The sequence below is a fragment of the Sander lucioperca genome, chromosome 19 (genome assembly GCF_008315115.2).
Source record: "Sander lucioperca isolate FBNREF2018 chromosome 19, SLUC_FBN_1.2, whole genome shotgun sequence".
NCBI lineage: Eukaryota > Metazoa > Chordata > Actinopteri > Perciformes > Percidae > Sander > Sander lucioperca.
Window position 1 is genome coordinate 4,212,980 of NC_050191.1, and position 23,142 is coordinate 4,236,121.

Consider the following 23,142-nt stretch of genomic DNA (forward strand, 5'->3'; position numbering starts at 1 on the left):
GTATATGTAAGGAGATAACATGGACACAGGCTAATTATTGCTAACTAAAATGCTAGTTAACATTAGTAATTAAACTTAAACAGCTAATGTAAGTCTAAACTGCCTGCGAGCTTCTCTTGTACTATACGGTAATTCCTCTACTATGAGACAGTAAGTCTCGTGGTTATGACACAATCGTTAGCCTATTTTTACAAAAACGTCTGCTACGGAGCCATAACGTGAGGTACAAGGTAATGGAGCCTTTTATACATTGTCGTGTTTCTTTAGAAATAAACAATGGACAAATAGAGTCTTTAAACTCTTCAGATGTAAAGTTATTCTCTGTCAAAGTGACGTCAAAATGAATGGCAGTCAATGGGATGCTAACGGGGGGTGATCGCTTTGTAGCATCAAAATGGCGCCATAGGAGGTTCGAGCTCTGAAGCGAAGCTTACCACCTTGGGTGTGCACCGTTTTGTTGCGGTTTCCTGGTTGAAAGACATGTTTGAAACTTTTTATAATTTAGGGGGGGTAGGTGCCACCCCCTGCCCCCCTTCTAGCCCCGCCCCTGCAACCCACACCCCAAAAGAGGTCAGAAATAACCGTTCATGTTGCTCAAAACATGTATATATCCTTCTTACCTGTAAATGTATGTTTCCCAACGATTTCAGACACCCCTCTAGTGGAACATACCATCTTAACCTCGAGGCACACGTCTCTTTTCTTTCTGTCTTTCTCCGTGAAATGAAGCTGCATTCAAGTGCGGTCGGAAATGTCGAGATTTGTAAACGATCTGACGGAAAACCATAACAGAAATATAAAGTCTACTTCTGCTACACAAATTGTTGCATAAAAAAACACCAGAATTCAGGAAGTGGTGGGGGACTTATTATTCCCCCCACACCCCCCCCCCAAAAAAAAAAAAAAAAAAAAAGTTGAAACCAAACCCACGCTCTTACACAGCTGGAACCTTTGCAGAAGTATTTTCAGCACCTGTGATGTATAAAAGAGACGTGACACACAGCTGGAACATACAAACTATCAGCTGTGCCACACGTCATATTTACTTGATGTCAGTCTTGTATGAAGTACTTAAAAGCAATACTTGAGTAAAAGTACAAGTATGTTACCAGAAAATGACTTTGGTAGAAGTTAAAGTCACCTTTTAGAATACTTCTTGAGTAAAAGTCTTAAAGTATCTGATGTTAACTGTACTTAAGTATCAAAAGTAATTTTCTGATATTACATTTACTTACTTACTTACTTTGATTATGAACTTTATGGCCAAAGGTGTGTAACGTTATCTTCATCACCACTGTTGTCGAGGTGGTCATCGTCTGTTACCATGACGGCAGAGCCTGCACCAGGTGCTTCCATGACACTATCAGTCATTATGCTTCCTCCTCTTCTTCTTTAGTTTTGGCCTATGGTTGTTCTTTTTTTGCCGTTTGTCATTTTTGATGTTGCTTAAAAATGACGGCTCTGAAACACGGATGTCTCACTTTGCTGAAGGCCTGTTGCCTCATCTCCTCTTCCTGTATCCTCGTGTCTCTTCCTCGCCTCCTCCGCTCAAAATAAATGTCAGCTGGGAGGGGCTCAGACGTGAGGAGAGGAGGAGAGGATGTACAAACTGAGAAATGAGAGGAGGAGTTATTAGTGTAATGCTGTTGTTGTATGTTACTTCCTCTTTTGATCACCACTGAAGTGACCGAATAGAAATGACATGTTAATAACATTTTCCATTACTCAGTACTCTGAGGAAATGCATCGATCAATAGAAATACAAGTTAGAGTTTAATTTCAGTGGAAACATGCTAGTGTTATATAAACCAGGATAGATTTATCATGTTTTTAGTTTTTTTTAGTTTTTTTACATTTCAGGCTAATAGAAAACAAATAGATCATTTAGATCAGTGGTTCTCAACCTTTTTTCCTTGGCGCCCCCCCTACTTATGTCTAAGAAAAGCTGAGCCCCCCCTCCGAAACCGAAGTTGAGGTAACTTTCCTTTACTTTCTTTTTTAATACAGAGGAGTTATCAGCACTTTTACGTTTCTCCGCCATGTTTCATTCATAAAATAGTGATGCCGTGGCGGCAGGAAAAACGAGGATGATAGCAGCTAGCAGCTAGCAGCTAGCAGCTGACCTGATGACAGCAGGGTCCCAGGTTAAGAGGTCCCGGAGGTCTGACCTACTAAGTAACCTGCCTACAAGTTTAAGCGAGAACAAAAATATATAGTTTTTATACAGACTTTTGTATACATTATGTATTCTAGTGTATTATCATAATTTGTTTAACATGTGCAAATTTTTTTTTTTTTACCTCAACCTCAAGCCGGATAAAGACTTGCGCCCCCCACTGTGATCTTTGCCGCCCCCCTTAGGGGTCCCCGGACCCCAGGTTGGGAACCACTGATTTAGATGATACCAAAATGCACAATCATCCTACCACATTTAACATTTAATTTCTCTGTAATTTTGTGCAATTTCTGTTTAAAACGCACACAGAAGTGATGCAATTTTAACTCTCTGGTGCTTACAACAGGCTGGGTGGTGGGTGAGGATATTTCTCAACTCATTTCTTTCTAAATTAGCTCAGTTTGACCACAAAGAGGAACCAGATAGCATACAGATCAGCAGCAGAGGAGAGAAGTCTCACACAACGTCTTGTCTGCTGACAGAGAATGGACGCCAAACGTCTACTGGAATTAATCCTTATTTTTGTGCTTCACTTTCAAGGTAAACCTCTGTTTTCTTATTTAAATGTGAATCCTAATGTGAGGTTTTTATTACTGTTACATAAAGGCCAGTGTGACAAACTGCTACCAGGAACAAGCTGCTATGTTCCTGCTTTAGAGGCCACTTTGATAAAAACTGTCAAATGGATGTGTGAGTAAAAAACAGGATTGAAATTATGAGTCATGAGTTTCTTTTTTTAGATAGATTCTGAAATATATATTGTGTTCAGTATGTGCAGATGTCAAGAACAGAAAAGTTAACACAAGAAATGATCAAAGTTTGTCCACTATCTCTTTAAACTCCACCAATGTGATATGAATATTCATGTTTTTACCCAAGTGATATGAATATTTATGTATTTACATTATGAATTGATGCAGTTAGTGCACAGAGTAACAAAAGACACAAAGACTATAACATCAGATGTGCAGATTTAATTTGATCTCATCCTCTGCTTATTGTTGGTGCTTTTCTTATAGTTTTAACAGCAGAAGTACAGTTGTATATATTTCCCAAAGAGCCTATGACTCACTAATTAACTGAGACATAAATGAAAATGACTGTCTCCATGCAGATACTCATATGTGTCATATCTTACAGAATTTGTGTTCTTTTCTGTCCATCAGGCATCAGTGGAAGAGTTTCCTTTCTCTATAAGAGACCTGGAGAAGAAGTAGTTCTGTCCTGTACCACTGAATCATCCTCCCCCCCAATATGCTCCATTGTTACGTGGTTTTACCACAGAGATCAACCTGAGACTCTCATTGAGGTCAGGAATGGAAAAGTTACAGAGAGATCAGCCCGAGCTGCCAGGCTGAGTGTGAACACTGACTGCTCTTTGGTCATTAACACCATCACTGCTGAGGATGCTGGTCAATACAACTGTCGGCAGGGGGAAGACACTAATACAGATGTAGATATATATCTAAGTGTTCTGACAAGTGAGTATCATTTCCATAAAAACTCAAAGGGAAATTTACTTTTGGGAGATGATTTTTTGGGCACAAAATGTGTGCCGAGCTCAGCCTCATTCAGCTGAACACCCTTTTCCTGTCATTTGTTGAAATGCCAGTGAAAGGGTTTGATTCCATTTGGTTCAGTCCACCTTCACACTTTTTAACTCAGTAAAACAAGGAACAGAAACATAAAAAAGAAACTTGTCTGGATCTTGTAGTAAAGTCGCTGACTGTAAGATGAAATATTTTTATGCTGAGTTAGCAGTTATCAGGGGAGGCTGTGGCTCAGGAGCTATGTGTGAATGGGGACTGTAGTGTGTAAAGTGCTTTGAGTGTTTAAGACTAGAAAAGTGCAATATAAATAAATCACTTGTTTTCTCTCAGTGTCTCCATATCCACCAGACGCTGATCCAAAGAGGGACGGTCAAGTCACATTAGAGTGCTCTCTGTTTAGTATAAGCTACCGTCCTTGTCTAGAGAACAGCATCCGCTGGGTGGATGAGACAGGAGCTGAGCTGCTTGATGAAGGTGATGGGTACCGTGTCTTCCAACAGACGGACTGTGTCTCCTTTCTGACTGTGAAGCGTCAGAGTGGCCACAACAGGAAGTACACCTGCCAGCTTGTTGATAAGCAGAAGAATGTAAAGATAGAGGCTGACTACCCACCTGACTTCAACGGTAAGAATCAGAAAAAAAATCTAAATTTGACCCAAAACTCTATTTGTTTATTTAAATGTAAATCCTGTAAATTGCTTGTCATCAGGAAATGCGTCTGTGTGTTTTAAGAAGAGAGGTCACATTGTCAAAGGTGTGAATTCTATATTTTGTTATGACTTACGTTTCTTTGTCTTTTCTTTCGTAAACCATCCTCTGACCACAGATGATCCTCCTCCTAATCAGATCTACATCATCATCGGGGGTGTGGTCGGGGCAGTGGTAGTGCTGGTCGTCATCGCCGCTGTTCTCATCATATACAGGAAGAGAGCCAACGTGACAGAGGGTCAGTGAAACATAATGTGATACACATAAGATATAATTTATGATATTTGAACAACAATGCACCCTGAGCTAAAGTTAGATATGATCAAAGATCTGTATTATGATATGTGGTCACGTTGAGCCCAGTAATGTCAGATATAAGAATAACTTTTCATTCACTTTTCTGTGGGTTGACCGTGTTGAATTGCGCTTAAACCATGTCCACTATCATTTGGAATTAATTCAACCTGGCCTGTGACCCTGTATGCATACATACATACATACATAAATAATTGTATGCTAAGAATGTGCAATAGTGCGACATTAAAGGGGTGCTGTGCAGTTTTCGCCAAACCTCGCAGGTTTCTCTATAGAGCTCCCCCTACAGCTTCAGAATAGATATTTGGCAACGCTGTTGTAAAAACTCGTTGGCAATTCTCCCCCCCTCCCATCTTCTCCCTCTGGTCATTTGTTTTCAAAGAAGCCGGCGAACGCACGGAGCCATGTCCACTGAGGTAGACAGCTAGTAAGCTGGCTAGTAAGCCCGTAACAGACAGTAATCATAATAAAAACCTTTACAGACAATAGCAAACATCCTGAGGTCACAATAACAAGAAATACAAAGATTAAACTGAGTTTATCCCAAAGATACTTACAAGTGCAACAGCAAGAATGCCAGGTCAGCTTCGGATTTGCAGGCTTCTGTTTGTCTCAGTTCTCGCCATTCTGAAAACGCAGGTCTGATGTTTACTCGTGTCTGACTCCTCGCTCGGTCAGTCTGCCGTTTCCTCTTCCTCTGTTCCTTCGATAATGCTTTCCTAGCTTTCTGTTTCTTTTTTGCCGGCTCAGCCATGACGATAGTGTGAAAAACTCCATCGCTACCTTGTTCTTATAGCTAGCTAGTGTGCAGTTCCGTAAAGCAATCGCGCGACCTGATATCACGCAATACTTCCTGACGCTGAGGTCGGTGACTCGCCGGCCCAAAGTTGCAAGGGTGGTTTTCCGCTCACAGGCGCTAGGGGGATGCGAGACGGCCACCATTCAACCCGAAAAAAGTCATATAACCATTCCAATGACTTCGAAGTTGTTCAGTTAAGGTAAATTAATGTGTGTGTGCATCTGTGTGTACAAAACATGTGCAATACAGCGATGTGCAATAATACTAGCACCCTTAAAACCTTAACACTTAACCGTCCTGTTGTCCTCGGGTCAAATTTCACCTGTTTTCAAAAAGTTTCTATCAAAATTTGGGTTTCTTGCAACCAAATTGTCAAAAGAAATAATGTGGATGGTTCCCTACAACGCTCTTCACTAGTAAAATAAATGATCAGTTCACTACTTTCATTGAATTTGAGTGTTTTATTCAATTTTTTTGCATTTGAAGAAAAATGTGATAATAGAACGTTAAAAGAAAAGTGACAAAAATGACAGAAAAAACAACAAAAACGTTGAGAAATTGACTAAAATATCGAAAAATATTTTTTGACCCAAAAATAATGTTTTCCTATTGATTTATTGTGTAGAAACTTGTTATTTTAACACCAACCTGCCAAAGGGACTAAAGATGTAAATTAGCTACCGGCTATATTCTTGGCTATTTACATAAATCTTCATTAATATGCACTTTTCCTATTTTAAAATCTCAAACCAGAGTAACGTTTGAGAAGTGACTCAATGTCAATAGACTTCTGCCCGCCAATCAAAAAGTGTTTTCCATTGCCTCGGTATGAATACAATGATGTGTTTAATGTGCGTAATTATTATATTTGATGTGTTTAATGTACTTAATGATTATATTTGAAGACTAATCTTTTAAATTTTACCTTTGTTACAGATGTTCTGAAACCAACTCAACACCCTGTGAGTAAAATATATTTTTATATGACACAATCACACAAGAAAATATGATTGGGCTACTTTCCAGACATTTTCATTTAGATTACTTGAATATATGTACTCATACGATATTAACCATTTCAACATTTGTACTGATAATGTTGACAAATGGACAGTAAACTATGAGGTGTGTTCAATTTCCTCACTCTTTTTGGATTTGGTTAATTAATTCAATTCAATTTTATTTATAGTATCAAATCATAACAAGAGTTATCTCAAGACACTTTACAGAAAGAGTAGGTCTAGACCACACTCTATAATTTACAAAGACCCAACAATTCCAGTAATTCCCCCAAGAGCAAGCATTTAGTGAGACAGTGGTGAGGAAAACTTCCTTTTAGGGAGAAACCTGGGACAGACCCAGGCTCTTGGTAGTTGGTGTCTGACGGTGCCGGTTGGGGGTGTGATGAACAGTGGCAATAATAGTCATAATAAAGATAATGTAACTATGACTAGAAATAGTAGTTGTAGTAGTTCATGGCGTAGCAGGGCATAGCAGGGCGTAGCAGGATGTAGCAGGGTGTAGCAGGGCGTAGCAGGGCGTAGCAGGATGTAGCAGGGTGTAGCAGGATGTAGCAGGGTGTAGCAGGGCGTAGCATGGCGTAGAAGGGCACTGCAGAGTGTAGCAGGGTGTAGCAGGGCATAGCAGGGCGCAGAGCAGGACCACGGCGACAGCTGCAACCATGATTTAGGTGCCAATTAAGACATTAGAAGAAGCCTCAGGTCAGCAAATGTCCGTCAGTGGTTCACTAATCTTTGGCTTGTCTCATGATGCAGAAATACAAATTCATCCAGTGAAATCCTGCTCAATTCATTTGAGGGAAATATTTGCACTCGGCATATTCACTCCCATTTTGGACCGTCATTTTATATATCCTGGTCCTGGATAGATACGAGAATGAGACACCATCTCTGGCATTTCATTTTCATCAAGTTTCATTGCAAACAGATACTGAAAAAAATAAAAAAAAACATAACACCAACGAGAAAAGTGAACTTAACTTAAAAGGTCTAGGATTGCAAATTGATGTGGGTACATATTAAGTAACAAAAAGCATACTTACTTACACTGAGAAGTTCAGATTAATTCCACTAAACCCAATTAAGTTAATTATATAAAATCCAAAAATGGCACCTGGCAACAATGAATATCTGTGCTCACTGCTGCCACTGGAGGCCAGAAGCTGTATTACAACAACAAGGATGTAGAAGGTCTATTTGTCTTCACTGTAAAGGCAAAGTTAAGTTGTATTTTGTTGTGAACCACTGTGTTGTTTGTACTCAGGACGAGCCAGAGAGCAATCTGACCTATGTCACTGTAAACCATGCTAATCAGCAGGCCTCTTCTTACAGAAAGGTGAGTAACACAGTGATACACCTCTATTCTAGTCATTCAGCTATGATTGATTTTCTACTTCTGTAATGGCTTAAAGGAGCAGACTGTAGGATTTAGGGAGATCTGTTGGCAGACATGGAATACAATATTCCAGTGTTTTTCTTAGGTTTGTGGAAGACTTAGGTGCATGTATTTGGAGGGGATTTAGGGGTCCTCCCTCAAGAAAAAAAAATGCAATTTCACATAGTTTTGGACCACTGGACCGTCTTAAATGTTGGAAAAGCTAGAGCAGATAATACATAAAAAACACTCAAAAAGCTTAAAGACAAAACTTGCTAAATAAGTCCACTGGAGAAACAACTACATTCATTACATCTTAGAAAAGTTATTTAGTTAGTTTTGATCCTTACATTGATTTTACATTCATTCGGTTTAGGTCAGGGGCGTCAAACATACCAGAATCGGCCCACCAAAGGGTCCAATCAGGCCCACTGGATGACTTTGCAAAGTGTGAAAATTGCGGAGAAGTAATTAATTCCAATTCCAAATTTACCACTTTAATATCAGACAGTTAATCCGAGTTCTCTTTCCGTAAATTAACAACTTTAATCTTAGAATTTTTTTCTCAGAATATTACCCCTCACTCTCGGGTCCGTAACATTATTTTTTTTCCTACAATGGCCTTAAAATGCTGTCGTAGCAGAAGCAACATGCATTTGCCAACAAGAAACTCTGTGGCAGATAAAGTTTCTGATCTTTCTGGAGTGGAAACTGGTCAAATTAGGGGTATGTGGCCCAGGATCTAAAATGAGTTTGACACCCCTGGTTTAGGTGCTACCTAAAACTGCTTGGGTGCTGCACCTAAGCCTTAGGGAAACCCCTGTATTGATTGTGTTTTTATTAGTGTATAATCTGTTTTTGTAAGCTGTGAATGAGCCCTTCATATCTGCATAGGGAACAGGTCCTCTTACCTGGAGCCCGCCATGGTGCACCGCCATAGTTTACAGCAACCCATAGGCATAATTTACAGGGGGGATGGGGGGTAATCAAAACTGGCCAGTGCAACCCCCCCAAAAACACTATTATACTTTCCTTTACAGAAATAAAGACATTTGCACCATAAATTGATGCAGAAAAATTCCCCAGAATGCAGGAAATTAAGTGTTTGAAAATGTTCAAAATTTCAATTTTGCTCAAAATTGGAGATCTCAACCCCCCCAATGTTACGCCCTTGCAGTAACCTATAATAATCATAACTTATTAGTCTATTATATTTTGTATCAATCAAAATCTTCTCTCTGACATTTAGTGGAGTAGAAGTATAAATTAGCATAAAATGGAAATACTAGTACTTCAAAATTGTATTTAAGTACTGTACTTGAATGAATGTATTTAATTCCATTCCACCACTGGCGTTTTTACGTTACCGAAGACAAATCATAGATTCTTCTTCACACTTAGAAAGGGAGAGGGAATCAGTTGGTTGTAATCTGCAACCTCCCCACTAGATGCCTCTAAATCCTACACACTGCTCCTTTAATCTTAAATTAGCTTGCAGTGCAATTATGGAATATATTTACCATACTGATGACACTATACGGCCATAAGTATGTGCACACATTTTTAGTTAATGTTAAATCTTAATGCTACAGCCTTAAATGCAGTGATAGGAATAATGGCGTTATAAATAACGGTGTTACTAACGGCATTACTTTTTGTTTTACTGTTCCTCCTTGGTTAGTGGGCAGTGCACGACACAAGCGCTTAAATGCTGCCGATTGGCTGAGGTTGAGTAAAATGTCATGGTTAGCCAATCAGAGGTAGAGTTGGGAGGGTGTTCGAAAGCACGCAACGAGAGAGAGAGACAGGTATGGTGTTATGAAATCAAGGAGATGGTTAACTTTTCCTGCTACAGATTTCCCACCGTGATCAGAAAACACAGGGAAGACACTTTGTTTCTCTCACTATGACTCTAGAGTCGGTACTTGCTCCAAAGCTCATCGCCGTCACTCTCTCACTTCTCCCTCGCTCTAACACACTCCCCACACACACACACACACACACACACACACACACACACACACACGCCGGCTCGATTCACACAAGTATAAAGGAGGCGAGGAAAAACTTCCTTTTAGGGAGAAACCTTGGACAGACCCAGGCTCTTAGTAGTCAGTGTCTGACGGTGCCAGTTGGGGGTGTGATGAACAGTGGCAATTATAGTCACAATAAAGATAATGGAACTATGACTAGAAATAGTAGTTGTAGTAGTTCATGGTGTAGCAGGGCACTGCAGGGCATAGCAGGGCGTAGCAGGGCATAGCAGGGTATTGCAGGGTGTAGCAGGGTACTGCAGGGCATAGCAGGGTATGGAACAGGACCACGGCGGCAGCTGCAGCCATGATTTAGGTGCCACCCTAATCCAAGGAAAACTGCGAGGCGAGAAAACATAAGGACTCCGGGGGAATAAGATCCCCAGAGTTAATCCAGATTATCCACTCAATCTTAACTATTTGTTGAAATATTCATAATTTCAGCTTTTTTTAACTCAAAAATTAGGTATAATATTATAGAAATTATGTGTATTGGCAATGAATTTAAAAAAAAAAAAGAAATGTAAAACTAGTGGCAATAAGTTGATGTTAGTGGTGAATCTGGTGGTAGGGAAAGAAAGCACAGAAAAAAGCGACTAACTAACTAACTAAAGGGTTAACCCGGGAGGACAACAAGTTGCATGTTCAACGGGAAGACAACACAAGGGATAAACTTTTGGCAGTGGAGAGTATCTTTTCATTTCCAAGCCTGAAACCTTTTTCCATATACTGAAAGAAAGCAAATGACAGAAAATAGAGCTCACCATAAGGTTTGGTAAATATAGATCATTTTGTAGTTACTAGCGTGAATCATGTAACACCTCCGGTTTGTGTCATACAGGTCAAAGAGGAGGTGACGTATTCTGCAGTCAAAAGTCAGAAGACAGAAGCAGACGAGGATCCCTGCAATCTCTACAGCAATATCAGAAAACCTTCTGACTTCTCACCATGACCTGTCCATAAATCCTCCCGCCAGAGTGTTTGCTGGCTGTTAGGAAGTGGACAGTTGGATTTGTGCTTTATTTTTTTTCTAGTTTGTGTTGTACAGGCTTTACTGAGTACCTGGTAAGGATGCCCCCCCCGGGCGCCTCCCTAGGGAGGTTTTTCCAGGCTCGTCCAGCTGGTAATAGGCCTTGGGGAAGACCCAGGACTAGGTGGAGAGATTATATGTCCACCCTGGCCTGGGAACACCTCGGGATCCCCCAGTCAGAGTTGGCTGATGTGGATCGTGAAGGGAAGTTTGGGGATGCGGATGGATGGATGGATGGATGGCTTTGCTTAGCATTAAGATAATTGTTGTATTATACTGTACACTGTTGGTCCGACTTGGTGTTCTATTGCTTAGCTGGTTTACGATTTTTAAAAACAAAACGCATTAAACAGAATTGGCAGCTTGGTTGTTCCTTATCACAAATAGAAGTTTTTATTGCTATGGATTGCAACTTTGTCGCTACAAAACAGATGGTTTTGACAAAGAGGAAAGGCTGCCGAGTATTACAGTCCTTATCGTGTTTCAGTTTTTCAAATATTTAAGTCCAGATGTTCAGTTACCATAAAGTAACTTTGACGAAATAATAAAGGTGACTAAACGTTGACTGTGATAGACCACTAATATCTAAAGAGCATTTTTAAGCATATGTGGGTTGATTTTCATGGTCAAATTAACTTTTTGAATACTCAATGCTTTCTTCTGCAAATAATTGTGACTTCAGCTGCTTACAGAGTGCTTTGTGTGTGTATGTGTGTCTACACAGGAACCTGGTTGACCAGTAGTGACGGTTGATGATTCACCTCCTGGTAATTGGTCACTTGTGTCACAATGACATCCCTGTTTTCTGGAGCGTAAATATCTTAAAAGGATGACACAAGGCTGTTCAAAGTTTTCTTCAAATGTTAATCATTTATGCTTTCCTGACCTCAGTGGGGCTGCCCAATATTTTGTTTCATCGTCTACATTGCGATGTGCGTGTGTGCGATAGTCACATGGCAGGACGTGCGATGTTTACGCTACAACTTTTTTGCTGCTTGATTGAAAAGTAATCTTTCTCCGTTCTCTTTTTAAATGATTGTCAGCGGCCGACCCTTCCCCTTTAAGACAGGTGGCCATGTGGACAACGTGTGTATGTGACGTAACGTTAGTCCGACAGCATTTGTTATAGGAAGTGAGGATCTGCCGTGTGTAGAAAAGTACCGTAAGCACCAGCTGCCGCAGACACAGTGATGCACATCCTTTCCCATGGGTAGTGAACATACAGTAGTCAGTGCAAAGACGAAATAAATCACCCTATTAATGCTACGTTATCACAGCGTCTCCCGGCCATTTTGAAGCGTGGAGTTACCAGAAAGCTGCTATAACAGTCAGGCTAAAGCTAATATAGTTATCCTAAAGAATCAAGGGGTCTGACCCAACTAACGTAACGGTTCGGAGCCGTGAAGCTGGAAATGTAACACTTATCTACAACAGCAGCCTGTGTCTGATATAACGTAATTTACAATGATTGAAGTGTTCGTGGATATACAGAATGTGTTGCTAGTCTGTGACATGCAGGCTCTGCATGCGCAGCGAACCACCAATCACAATCAGTGTGATCAATTTATCCAACAACCACAACCTGAAATTTAGAGAAAGCAACATGCATTAATTATTAATATAATTTACTTGTGCCTGGATTGATAGTATTGTAAGAACACAATGGTGTCATGTGAGTCAACAATTGTATATATTTATACCTTATTTCTAGGGCTGGACGATTAACTGAAAATTGAAATTCTGAAGCTGTTATCGACGGATTTTTCCCAAGACGATAATTTTGATAATTTATTACTGTTGATAGGCCTACATTGTCCTTTAAACCATTCTACTGCGTGTGTAGTCATGTGACTTCGCCCGGAGCAGTCAACCGCATTGAAAGCATAATGGAGGATAACTCAAACACCGAGTCCGAGTCAACTGAGCAACTTGTGCCCCAAAAAAAGCCACAGTGTACGTCACCTGGAAACATTTTGGCTTCAGAAAAGATGATTTAGAACAAGGTGATTTATTATCGTTCATTTATCGTTATCGAGGTAGAGTGCAACTAATCGTGATTTTGATTTTAGGTCATATCGTGCAGCCCTACTTATTTCCTTCTCCAAAATCACTTCAGAAGAGTAGTCACAGCGCTTACTTGCTTTGGTGTTTGTAAAGTATTAAAGATCAACAAAGAATGATTCACATAAGAAAAGTTAATTCATTTTTTTCTGTGTAGATGCACTCCCCTACAAAATCACCACAGTAGTCAAGAATGATTTATTATTTCCAAATAGAGCTATTTCTGTCATCTTGTAAGAATTTGTCTGTAGTCTTTTTTCATAGATATATATCACAGGAAAAAATATATCACAATGTCAGTTTTTTTTCCAATATCGTGCAGCCCTAGATGAAGTCAAAAAAGCGACCAAGCAGCATTTTCAAGCCCTACTGCTCACATACAGGAAACGGCACACAGTTTATGGGGTGAAGGGCTGAGGGTGAAGCCCACACGTGGAGTCAGATCCAGTTCATCCTCTGAAACTCCAGGAGGAGGAGTGAAACGAAAGTGCTGCAGGAGGCTGGTGAAGAAGATGAAGAGCTCCATCCTAGCCAGACTCTCTCCGGGACAAATCCTGTGACCTGTTAGAGAGAGAGAACGAAGGAAAATGTTCATCTCATATGCAATAACCATCACTTAAATAACCATCACTTGTTCATTTACTTGCATATGTGTATGTGTACCTGCAGAAAAAGGCATGAAGGCTTCTCGCTTGACAAACTTCCCGTCTTTGTCCAGGAAGTGAGCAGGATAAAAGCTGTGTGGCCTCTCCCACTCACTCTCATCATGCAGGACAGATGTCAAGAGAGGATATACTGTGGTCCCCTGTGGACAATACAGAAAAACATTCTCTACAAGCAATAGTATTTGTAAACTACATAAAAATAAGTCACGAAGCACAGAAAGAAATCGCTACATCTTAAATTATTGTCACATTTTGTATCCTGAACATGCAGCTATATGAAGGACCAAACAGGACTTGTTAGAACGGCGTATTGCGTCGTTTCCGGTTGACCGTGCTTCTGTTTTGCTGATGGGATCTTGCTTGGGTAGCTCGACGCAGTTAATTCTGTCATATTCTTCATTACAGCAGCTGATTATCCGCTTTACATTTAAACCTACAATAGTTCACTCAAGCACTCATATCTCTTTCCGACTTTTAGCGACTTTCTCGCTAACCCCACAGTTGTTTACACCTCCTGTCTTTTAATCGGCAAAACAGTCAAATGTTTAGCTAATCCTATAGTGATAATTGAACATGTAACAGGGAAAGGTCCGTGTACTTGGTGGCCAACGGATTTTCGTTTTGAAAGGAAAAAAACAAAAACGAAAAACGGCCAGTTTCCCAATTACCATTAGTAAATAGGAAAACAAAAAACGGAAAACAACCCATTATTCGTTTTTTGTTTTATTAAAAAACGGAAAACGAAAAACAATCTCGTTATCCGATTGTCTTTGATGTATTTGTAGATGGAACTCTGAAATTAAAATACGTGTGTATAAGTTGTATTCCTTAATTTTGCATTGGTATTTTTTTCGTGACCCGGAAGTTACTCCCGCCACGCCAAGACCCGCCCTTCAATAGCATTTATTGGCCAGTACCGCCTGTAAGATCCGTTCTGTGCATGCGCATAATTACATAGTAGAAAACTAACAATGTCGCTGTCGGTACACGATCCGTTCTGCCTGCACGATCCGTTCTGCACATGCGCAAAATGTTCGCGCATGCGCGGTTGTACGAGGATTTACGACACTGCACGATCTGTTCCACGCTTCCGGTCGACAGCCAAGCTAACGTTAGTTTCGCTAACAGCTAATTCAGCTAACCGCTAGCTGACAGTTAGATTCAGTCTAAAATAACGTTAACTCAACTGCCGTTAGCCTCCACAGGCAACAGCTAATTCGGCTAACTGCTAGCTGAGACAGCATGTAATAACTTTAAAAGACCCTCAAAATAAAACTTGAAAATAAATGTTGACATATATAACAAGCACCTAACATATAACAGCTGTTACGTCAGTTCTACTTTACTTGTGCTCATTTAAAATACAATCACTCAATACTTGTCTTTATTGTTATTACTGTGAAGTCTTAATTTAGCTGTAGCCTGCTTTTCCCATTACGTTTGAGTTAACGTTATTTTAGACTGAATCTAGCTGTCAGCTAGCGGTTAGCCGAATTAGCTGTTTGCTAAACTAACGTTAGCTTCCCGGTGGAGGCTAGCCATAGGCTAGCGTGGAACAGATCGTGCAGGTCGTATGGATACGTAAAACAGTATTATCTTGCGCATGTGCAGAACGGATCGTGTACCGACAGTCCCTGTGCGATTTATATAAGTAACATGTGTCAACACTTTACGACCAAACATTACAACTTTTTTATTAAATCTTTTTATTAAATCTTTATTATACAATAGTTATAGCTACAAACATTCGAAACTTGTCACTGATCCAAAACCGTGTAGCGACGTCGTTGTTGTGTTGTTTACGTTAATGTTTTTACCTTTAATACTTTGTCTTGACTAATAACCATAGACTGTCTATTATTAATGCGATGAAGTGTAAACGTACATAAGTGTCCTTTTGAAGATGGGATGACAGCTCTCCCAGCCACCACTGCTGTATACCACTATAGTAGCTACATGCTAACGGTCATCTTAGCTGGCAATGTTGTTAAATTCTCCCCAATTCCGGGTCACATTCCTGCTGAAACATGTCCGATTGTGTAGTGTTTGGTCTGCGATTTTTGACGTTAGAAAGTGCTGCTTCGTTCCACTACAATCTAACGTTAGCATACTCATAGCTAACTATTGTAGCTGCATGCTAACGCGACATAGCGGAGCATATATAGCTAGCTATGTACGTATGTAGCAGGACTTTGTAACGTAAAAAATCACCAATAAAGGCTTCTAAACCAAATACTAAACAAATACAAATACAGTAAAGTGACCGGAATTAGGGGTGAAATGTCCAGCATTGAGCTACATAATAGTTTGCTAGGAGTTAGCTGGTCTCTCACAGAGATCTCATTTGTAGCCCTGTTTTTACCTGATACTTTCATAAAAGTACAAACACATGAAGTGAGAGGTATACACATGCTTAAACTTTATTTAAAACATGGTTAACCTGAAGCAGGACGGAGTCATGACTTATAACACCAAAGCAAGGCTTCTAGCTCAGGCTAGCTAGCGTTAGCAAATTACCTTCAAAGTTGCAAAGAAATGACGAAACGTAAAATTTGAAGCCTTTATTTAATTTGCTACATGGTGTTGTACTGGATGGCCGGACGACCCTCCGTATATCATTAACAGATACTTTAGGAAACTCCAGCAAACACCTTGTAAACTTCATCTTTGCCATCATAACGGTCTACTGTCTCTGTGTAATGTTTTCTTCCGGTAACCGGGAATGTCCAAACATCCTTACGCCAATGCGTGCATAGAGCTGTGAAGTTTGCCGGTGTTCGCGCAAGCGTAGAACTGATCAGGCAGTGCACAGAACGGATTTTACAGGCGGTACGGATCGGGTACTGACAAAGGAATAAGATTTATACACACATTTTAATTTCCGAGTTCCATCTACAAATACATCAAAGAAAATCGGATTGTTTTTCGTTTTCCATTTTTTAATATCAAAACAAAAAACGAATAATGGGTTGTTTTCCGTTTTTTGTTTTCCTATTTACTAATGGTAATTGGGAAACTGGCCGTTTTTCATTTTTTCCTTTCAAAACGAAAATCCGTTGGCCACCAAGTACACGGACCGGGAAATCCACCTTAACCACTCTTCACATCGGCATGAATTGGATCCACTGCACAGCTCTTATTTAAAAAAAAAAAAAAAAAAAAGAAATACTTCACTTTTAAATCTGGTTTGCCTGTTACTCCCGTTATTTCCTTACAAGCAATGTAAGGTATTAATGTATTTTAAATGGAGTCCGGCGCAGTGCTCATTCCACATGAAAAGCTACATTAAAGCACTTCCAGCAAACGGAGAACAATGAGGGCAACAACAGCATCATCATCTGTTTTAACCAAATATTCTCTGGTCTAGCTCAGCTAAAAATACATAAAACAAACACAGAATTCGTGGCACGTTAGCGTGTTGTTCACTACCAAGCATGTTTGTAACTGGTAGGCTACCAACAACGTTTAAACAGATTTAGCAATTTAGATAACACACTCGACTGTCTTGCTGATACAGATGTGAAGTAACCACAGTCGGTTAATTGCTCATGGACTGACGGCAGTGCGTCGCTGAAGAATGAATATGGGAGAAACAAAATGGATATTTGTAGGAATCGATGCAGCATAGTATCGCAATATTTTACATGGCACTACTGTATAGATACTCGGCCAAGTATCGATCATTTATAATAATAACAAATGCGTTTTTAGTCCACTAGATGGGACATTGAAGTGAGATGAACAAACCAGAGACATTTCTTTACAGATGACAGATGTTGATAAAGTTTTGCTTTCGGGGCATAATATGAAGTTGGAAAAAGTGTAATGAATTGCAATATATTGCAGAATATCGCAGTATTTTTTTAAATCGCAATAATATTGTATCACGATATAAGTATCGTGATATAAGTATCGTGATAATATCTTATCGTGGGACCTCTGGTGATTCCACCTCCATGATATTTGGCATTTTTTGGCATGACATTATTATTTTTTTGGCCTGGCAGTAGTTCCTGTTGGCCTGGCTGCTTACCAGGCTTGTACCCTTATAGGTGAAACACTGTAGGTGTTTTATTCAGTCTGACCTTCTTAATGAAGTGACCCTGGAAGGTGATGTCTTGGCTCGTTTTGTGAGGCACTGCTATTGGGAGGATGCTGGCCAGTCTCTGTGTCTCATGGATGACAGCGTCGGTGAAGGGCAGGTTCTTCCTGTCCTTCACCTGAACGTTACGACTTCCTATCTCCCTGCTCAGCTCCTCCTGGACCTGGTCTGAGAGAGGAAAAGTTTTTGTTTTCATGAAGACGATTTGGTAACCTTATATGCTACTTTCAAATCTTGCTAGCTTTTTAACATTACCAAACCTGCCTTTAAGTTCCTTACCTTGTATTTTTGGATTCTTGGCCATGAACAGAAGTCCCCATCTCAGAGTAGTTGCTGTTGTGTCAGTGCCAGCCCCAAAAAGATGAATAACCGTCTGCATAAGGTTGCGTTCGTGGAAGTAACTATTAGCAATCCCAGATTCCTGCAGGTAAAAATAAATTGGTCCAGTTATATAGTCAAATCTGATCCAAAACTTTGTTACAAATGAGGAATTTTTTTTTGAGTAGTAGTAGTGATGCTGGTGTGGGTTGCACTTTCCCTCCATTTCTTCTTACTGATGGAACTACTGTTGGCCAGGGAAGGTAGACAGAAACATCATAGCTTGATCATCTAGGCATCTGGGACTGCCCATTGTTCTGATGGCCCATTATTGCGAAACCCCAAAAATTTGCCTTTGGACCAACAGCCCATTATCCCAAAAACAAATACCCAATGTTCCTGCATTTGAGAACAATTTGTGGCCTGCAATAAGTCAATAAAGTGCAGGTCTACAGACTCTAGAGCTAACACTAGGTCTTCTAGGAATTTATAATACAGACATAGATCGATTCTGGATTCTGAATCGATATTGGATTGTTTAAATGAAAATCGATTTTATTAAACCCAGCCCTATTCATAAAGCAAATTTAAATCCAACCCGAGCTGACCAAAGTGCTGTAAAATAACTAAAATACCATAACATGGTAACAGTAAGAAAGCAGTAGAGATAAAATAACAATACTATCCCATGCTCAAATGGATAAGTAACAGAACAGATAGAAAATATAAAACACAGAAGAGTTGAAAGTGAGGTATAAATATCTTAATTGTTAATAGCAATGAGCATAATAGTGATGATAAGCTTCCCAACCTCCAGATTTTGCTTTCGGACCAGAAAGGCGTCCACAAAGCCTCTGCACATCTGTGGATTGAGGGTCTCTTTCAAACGACTGAACAGCTGTAAGTTATGTTTCTGGTTGACAGCAAATATTGTCTCCATTTCTTTCTTCCCACCAAACCATTTACCGATCCATGGAAACATGTTATACAACTGTTAACAAAAATATAGATGCATCAGTATGTACAAAAAGTATTTAACAGGCAAGAATCCCATAATTTCTTCAATCCAGTTCAGTTGTATTATGTATTTGAAAATCACAATGCTTAAAGTTTAAGCTGAATAAACAAATTAAATGTCACCTGTACTGACGGGGAGCCCCCAAGTTGAATGTTTCTGTTGGTCCGATCTACCAGGGATGTAAACTCTGGATCATCATATTCAAATCTGCTGCCATAAACAATGGAGCAGATAATATTAGAGACTGCATAGTTTATTGGTTGGGTCGTATCAAAAGCTTCACCTGTAACAAGGGAAACAGGAAAAAATCCAAATCACGAGTGTTGGAAATATGTTACGTGCCATTTTGTGATAATTGAACAAAGCCTCTCTCATCAAATCAGAACCAACCTTGAACCAATCCTTATCTATCAGCTCTCATATGGGATTATTAGTGATTGTTAGAAAATGTTTATATTCTTGTCTCATAAAACCTTTAGAACATTGTGGAACTGAACCCTGTGTGTTACTATCTCTGAGCATTTGTAACTGCTTTAAGAGTCAACTCACAAAGGTCAAAACAGTGGACAAGATACAAATCATGAAATAAATGTGACTGGATTGTTTTATAACAACGATTGACAAAACGATGCTGAACATGCAGTAGGTTATATTAAGACACTTACCTTTAAATGTCTTAAACACTTCAATGAGGTAATCACATTCCTCAATGATTTTGTCCTCACTCGCCTTCTTGCCCATCCCAAAGTCTCTCAGGTTAGTCAAAGCAAAGCGCCTCATCTCTTTCCACGAATCACCATTGGACCATAAAAGCCCTGAGATTAAACATGTTTTTAAGTTAAAAAAAAACTTGGAATAGATAAAGACAATTAGAGCTGTCCTCGACTAAAGACATTCTCAACACTTTTTGTTGACTATTCGATTAGTCAGTTTAATCGACAGATCTGTAAAACTGTTTCATGTAAAGAATCATGTAAAAGCACCACTTTAAATGTTGTTTACCAAAGATGTGCTCATACGTTTCTAGAAAATAAAATCATTCAGCATGAAAAAAGCATAAAAAATGACTAAGCGACAAAAGAAATCTTAGTCAACTGAGACCAACATGAACGATTAGTCGACTAAGAGGATGCATCCCTAAAGACAATCAACATTTTCTTGAAAATAAACAAGGAATTTCGAAAAAAAGGTCTTTTCTTTCCTTACCATGGCCTTGATTAGATTCCTCCATTATTAACATTGGATCTCTTTCACCAAATTCATCAGCGTAGTTGACAAGTGCCTCTTTCACCGTCTTGTACCCAGCCAGGACCACCACTTTTTGGGGTCCCAAATACACAGTGAACACTGATCCATATGTCTTGGAAAGCTAAGAACATAATGTCATGATGTATTTACTATAAAACAAACACATTTTAAAAAGAAGATAATGTGGTAGAAAAGTCATTGTAACAATGACTAAGTTTACATGCACATAATAATCCGGTTTTTGCCCTAATTCCTACTAAGCTGTTTACATGGCTAATGAAAGTCAATATTCAACTAATATTCCCGTTTACATGTAGCCATGCAAAATACGTTTTCTTTCTAAGTTTACCAGCTGTGGCGGACTTGTTGGACCGTGTGAACACAGCGTCCCTTTTTCATTCCTTCAACCAGCTTCTTGAAAAGGTCGGCGTAGCGATTTGTGCGCATATCCAAAAACCTGTTGATATCCAAGTCTGTAGCTGTGTTTCTCCTTCTTATCGGGTCTGCAGCCTTGCAAACTGTTGGCTGGTTGGTTTGTGTACAGCAACCATAGCAACGCACAGAGCTGACCATGAGCAGTAAACAGGCAAGAGGCCGTAAACTGCGGTTAAAAACGCATATTTCGAATGCGCTGTATACATGTCGAAAGAATCCTTCTAAAACCCGAATAATACAGAATATCCCATGTCTTGGGAAAATGCTATATTCGGAAAAAGGCCTTATTCGGAATATCCAACCAGAATATGCTGTTTACATGACCTGTATCAAATTCGAAATATTGTCATATTTAGAATAATAGTGGAATATTGGTGTAAACATACTCATTGTGGCTGCCTTGAGAGCACACACACAACAAATCACCCTAAAAGAAAAACAATTATCAGTCATCTTCTCACCTTCAGTAATGTGTTGTAGGGTCTCTTAAGGTCAAGCTGCAGCAGGTTCCCGATTAGGGGAAATGGTTTTGGTCCTGGAGGTTCCTTTCTGTCTTTCTTGGAGCTGAAGCTGGAGGAGCAGACGAAGTAGAAGAGTAGCAGGACCACCAGACCCCCCAACAGGGAGATAGAGCTGGAGGACTGGAGAAACAGCTCTAATACCCCCATGACTTGTCCTGAAGTTGCTACTTCACTGGCCAAATATTTTTCCTTCTGGAGCCTTCAGTTTTGTGAGTTTTCTTTTAAAGAGGGATTTCACAACTAACCATCAACTGCAGTACTACTACTTCTCTCTCTCCGATGCTGGGGGGTATTCCATCAACGTAGCTAAGAATTGCCAGACTTAGGTGTAAGCTTGAAGCTTGACTAAGCTCCACTTCCCAATCTAGCTCCAAGTCGTTCCATCAAGTGAAATCAGCTGGCTCCACTTGACACTTAGTCAAGCCTCACCTGTTAAGCCTCAACTTGTGCACGCCCACAGGGAAAATAAAAAGCCCATTCTAGTCGAGAACAAAAACTGTCCAAAATGCTGAAAAGCAAGGGAAAAGAGCGTGCAGAAATGTTCTCCGCAGCAGAACAAACCCTCCTCATGGAGGTATATGAGGATTACAGCCACATAATCCGAAAGAAGGGCAATACCGCGGCAATCAATAAAGCGAGGGATGTGGCGTGGCAGAACATTGCCGACAGGCTAAATGCGTAAGTGATAAAGAAATTTAAGTATTTCAGCATCATCATGTTATATAAATCCCCCATCAAAGGGACAAAATATATGTAGACAATAATCTACCAATTGATTTCTTGATGGTTTTTGTTTTAAACTAATCAATTATGTGGACCTATTAATGCAACCAAATCCCTAAAATTAAAAGGAAAATCCCCAAAGAACAAAAAGACAGCCCTAATAAGTAACATTCATATGAACATAATTAAAATAGCATTATTGTTTCACTGCAATTTATGTGAAATTCTCCATATTTATCATTTGGCAGCCCTAGTAGTAATGTTAGAAAGTGATACTCATCACATTTATCAACTGATTGTTATGCAAATTGATGGGATAGCTTTAATTTATTTCCTGCATTATTATTTATCTAGAATCATTTAGCAAATCAAGCAATTCTATGGAGATGAGGATCCCTGTTACAGTAACTACGTGAATGCAGGTGACAGCAAATCAATCATCTATCTCCTATCAATCGGAGGCCCTAACCCTTGTTACATCAAAAGAATGATGATCTCTTTAAATTGCCTCTATGTATGAAGTGTGCTATAGGGCAGACATGGTGTGTGTCCCTCACGGTTATGTCTCAACAGAAGCAATCTCAGTAGCCAGAGGAGGACCGGCCACCAGGTCAAAATCAAATATAAGAACATTCTTAGCAATGGTAAGTGTTTCATAATGTAATGTGAAATGTATCAGTCAAAATAGATGCGCAGCTATGAATATATACATGTCTTGCAGCCACCAGAAAGCAGACTGCATCCATGGGTACTGGTGGGGGACCGCCGCCGGAGGAGCTCACACCAGCTGAGATCCTGGCCCTTGGGATAAATAAGGGGCCCAAGATAGTTGGGATTGAGGGGGGGGAGCTCCTCCAACCCTGTGGCCCCAGAGATCCGGGCCCCATATGTTGAAGGTATTGTCAATCACTGCCCCTATTCTGGTGACAGACCCTCATTAGGGATAACTAACTATGCACCTGTGTGTCTGATAGTGACAGGGGATCAAATTATTCTCCTTGACCCACCACAAGTGCACACTGTCGACCCAGTAGGTCCTAACCTGT

The 23,142-nt window shown here is 39.9% G+C and overlaps 2 protein-coding genes across 2 annotated transcripts; one reads left to right on the forward strand and one right to left on the reverse strand.

Annotated features, from left to right (window-relative positions):
- Nucleotides 1-1,687: 1,687 nt before the first annotated feature.
- Nucleotides 1,688-10,927, forward strand: LOC116055866. The gene is made up of 8 exons (XM_031307914.2): nucleotides 1,688-1,704; nucleotides 2,572-2,716; nucleotides 3,343-3,657; nucleotides 4,057-4,350; nucleotides 4,553-4,672; nucleotides 6,485-6,510; nucleotides 7,832-7,903; nucleotides 10,817-10,927. Exons 2-8 carry the CDS (start codon nucleotides 2,662-2,664, stop codon nucleotides 10,925-10,927), a joined length of 993 nt encoding a protein of 330 aa, XP_031163774.1. The 5' UTR covers nucleotides 1,688-1,704; nucleotides 2,572-2,661.
- A 1,810-nt stretch (nucleotides 10,928-12,737) lies between these two features.
- On the reverse strand, nucleotides 12,738-21,713 carry LOC116055852 (cytochrome P450 2K1-like). The gene is made up of 9 exons (XM_035995032.1): nucleotides 21,314-21,713; nucleotides 20,376-20,538; nucleotides 19,835-19,984; nucleotides 19,292-19,452; nucleotides 18,963-19,142; nucleotides 18,113-18,254; nucleotides 17,817-18,001; nucleotides 13,730-13,871; nucleotides 12,738-13,627 (listed from the first exon to the last, which is right to left on the reverse strand). The coding sequence occupies exons 1-9, from the start codon at nucleotides 21,518-21,520 to the stop codon at nucleotides 13,440-13,442; spliced, it is 1,518 nt and encodes a 505-aa protein (XP_035850925.1). The 5' UTR covers nucleotides 21,521-21,713; the 3' UTR covers nucleotides 12,738-13,439.
- Nucleotides 21,714-23,142: the final 1,429 nt, after the last annotated feature.